This window comes from Nicotiana tomentosiformis, chromosome 7, assembly GCF_000390325.3.
Source record: "Nicotiana tomentosiformis chromosome 7, ASM39032v3, whole genome shotgun sequence".
Lineage (NCBI taxonomy): Eukaryota > Viridiplantae > Streptophyta > Magnoliopsida > Solanales > Solanaceae > Nicotiana > Nicotiana tomentosiformis.
Window position 1 is genome coordinate 45,242,717 of NC_090818.1, and position 3,497 is coordinate 45,246,213.

General features: G+C 38.5%; 1 protein-coding gene across 1 annotated transcript; it reads left to right on the top strand.

The window, feature by feature from the left end:
- Positions 1–298: 298 nt before the first annotated feature.
- LOC138895548 (uncharacterized) lies at positions 299–853 on the top strand. Its single transcript, XM_070180248.1, has one exon. It carries the CDS (start codon positions 299–301, stop codon positions 851–853), a length of 555 nt encoding a protein of 184 aa, XP_070036349.1.
- The last annotated feature ends 2,644 nt before the right edge of the window (positions 854–3,497 follow it).

Here is a 3,497-nt window from a genome sequence, read left to right on the forward strand (position 1 = left end):
AATTGTGTATGTTCCTCAAAAGACGGTAAAAGTACAAGTATTAGTAGACTTCCTAGCTGACCATCCGATTCGAGATGATTGGGAGTTGTCTGATGAATTGCCTGATGAAGATGCAATAGTCATAGAAATTCAACCTTCTTGGAAGATATATTTTGATGGTGCTGCACATCGTGAAGGAGTTGGCGTTGGAATAGTGTTTATCACTTCTCAAGGATAAGTTTTGCCATATTCTTTCTCCTTGACACAACGGTGCACCAATAATGTTGCTGAATATCAAGCACTCATACTTGGGCTTGAAATGGATGTGGATATGAAACAATTGCAACCACAAGTATTTGGAGACTCCAAGTTAGTGATTAATCAACCTTTGGGTATTTATGAGGTCAAGAAGCCAGAGTTGGTCCCATATCACAAGTATGCTAAGAGACTGGTATGTTGGCTTGGAGAGGTAACTATTCAACACATGCCGAGAAAGGAAAATAAGAGAACTGATGCATTAGAAGCCTTGGCTTCTACATTATCTTTGCCTGATCAAATGCAAGTCGTTGTTTGCCAAAGATGGGTAGTTCCTCCACCAAATGACTACGAGGAAGAAGAAAGCAAAGTCGAGCATCTTGCTTCTGCTCTTGACGTTGAAATTAAAGATTGGAGACAACCATTAATTGATTATCTTTGTTATGGGATATTGCAAGAAAATCCCTATAGGAAGACTGAAATCCGAAGGAGAGGCCCTCGTTTTCTTTATTACAAAGATACACTCTATAGAAGATTATTTGACGGAGTGCTCTTATGTTGTTTGGGGGTCGATGAATCCCTCCAAGCCCTGCAAGAAGTACATTCTGGAGTATGTTGAGCACATCAATCTGGGCCAAAACTTCATTTTCACATAAAAAGAATAGGGTATTACTGGCCAACCATGGTGAAAGATTGTTTAGATTATGCTCGAAGGTGTAAATCTTGCCAATTCCATGCTAACTTCATACATCAACCACCTGAAGTATTACACCCAATTGTTGCCTCTTGGACATTTGATGCTTGGGGCGTAGATATTGTTGGCCCATTGCCAAAGTCTTCTGGTGGATATTTATACATTTTGGCTGCAACTGATTACTTCTCGAAGTGGGCTGAAGTTGTTTCTCTTAAGGAAGTAAAGAAGGAAAATGTGGCTAACTTCATCCGAGTCAATATTATATATCGCTTTGGCATTCCTCGATATATATTAACGGACAATGGTAAGCCATTTGATAACAAGTTGATGAATAAAATATGTGATCTTTTTGATTTTAAGCAACGCAATTCCTCCATGTATTATGCCGATGCCAATGGACTTGCTGAAGCATTTAACAAGACGCTCTGCAACTTGTTGAAAAATGTTGTCTCTAAGTATAAGAGAGATTGGCATGAGAGAATGGAAGAAGCTCTTTGGGCATATAGGACCACATATCGCACACCAACGCAATCGACTCCTTATTCACTTGTTTATAGGGTTGAAGCAGTCCTTCCACTTGAGTGTCAAGTCCTATCATTACGGCTTGACATTCAAGAAGTACTCACTGATGAAGAAAATGCTCGGTTACGCCTTGAAGAATTGGAAGCTCTTGATGAAAAGAGGCTAGAAGCTCAACAAAGCCTTGAATGTTATCAAGCTCGCCCGTATCGATCTTTTAACAAAAGGGTACGCCTTAGATCTTTCCAAGTGGGTGACCATATTCTTGTGGTCAAAAGGGCTATTATTACCTCTCGTCGATCTGGGGGGCAAATTCTCTGCTAAGTGGTATGGACCATATGTTGTACAAGAGGTATACTCAAGTGGCGCTTATAAGATAGTTGACTCAGAAGGTTTGCGGATTGGCCATATCAATAGGAAATTCATGAAGAGATACTATACTTAAAGAAAACAAATATGCTCCTTAACGCATGAACATAAACTGCATGTTACTCTTGGCCCGCAAGGGTATAAACTGTGCACGTCCAAAAAAAAGAGTGTGCTAGGTTGAAAACCTTGAAAGTGACGGCCTAGGAAAAAGTTAGGACATTAATAAAAAAACTCACCCATTTCGAACTACGGAATGACTTGATCCTCTTCACCGAGGTACGTAGGCAGCTTAGAGTTCCATTCTAAGTTTAGTCATGAGTTTAAAAATACATATTACCTAAGGCATTATTCAGATGAGGCGTGATGGAATATAATTTGCTTGATTGACACTTAAAAATTAGGTGTACATGTATTCTTTCGTTGAACTCTCTATCTTATCTTGATTGCTCAATGGGGGCAAGCCTACCATGTCAATTTGAGGTCTGTGATGAAATGATTGTAGTTTCTTTAATAAGAGGCTAAGTAGTCAATTTGAAGTCTCCAATTCTAAGTCAGGCTAATTTTGCCAAGTCTGTTACATCATCAATTTGAAGTGTTCAAGCCTGCTAAGTCTCAAAGTAGCAGTGTTTAAGTCCGCCAAATCTTCAAATCCATAAAGTATTAAAAAAATCTCACTTGTTACGAACTACGTAATGACTTGATCCTCTTCATAGAGATACGTAGGAAACTTAGAATTTTTATTCTAAGTTCAGTCACCTTAATAAAAAGAAAAAAGGGTTTTTTTAGAATCCGTGGATAAACTACCAAGTCTTGATCGTTGAAGCACATAAAAAAAAAAAGCAACAAAAGGGAACACTAATGAGAACACGCAATATAAAGTGAAACGAAAGAAGTTTTATTGCTAATGATAACATCTACTAAACAATAAAATGCAAGAAGAAAGGGAAACAACAAATAAAACAACGTTTATAGCCTAATCTAAACACAACTTGTAGTTGGCCAAATCCTTGAGCATAGATTTCAAGTATTTCTTCTTCTTCTCCAGATCGGCCAAGTCATCAGCAGCCAACAATGCATTGTAGCATGTGTCATACTTCTTTCTAGCAGTTGAGGCTCCTAACTTGGCTTCTTCAACTTCTTTCTCGACAACTCGTAGAAGCGCTTCTAAGTTCTTCTCTTTTTCATGGAGCTTTGCTATCTTCTCTTTCACTGTAACTAAGGATTGACGGATAGATGATACTTCTCTAGCCTTCTATTCTTCTTCAATCATGGCATTTGTAAGGTGTACCTCAACCTATGATATTTCAGTCTCTTCAACCTTCTCAGATAAAGCAGATCGTGTCTTGTTATATAAAGCAGCAAGCTCAAAAAGGGACTCCAGTAGGTTTCTCAAAGGGGAAATATCCACATAATCCCCATCCATTGCCTCAAGGATCACTTTAGTATTTTCTTTAAGCTCAGAGACCTTGTCTGCATCGCTACCTTTTAGCTTACGATGGATCGAAGTCCAAAGCTTAAATATAAACTCCTTTCGAATATCCAAGACAACATTCTTTCCATCAAAGACAGACGTTGCAATTGTTGGTCGTTTACATAAATCAAAGCCCAACTTTGCCCTAATTCCAACATAAGAAATAGAAGTTGCTTCTTGGTCTGCCTTAGCCGTGGAAGATGATTTCTG

Excerpts from the sequence above, each read along its gene's own strand:
- LOC138895548 (XM_070180248.1), top strand. The coding sequence starts at position 299 with ATGGATGTGGATATGAAACAATTGCAACCACAAGTATTTGGAGACTCC.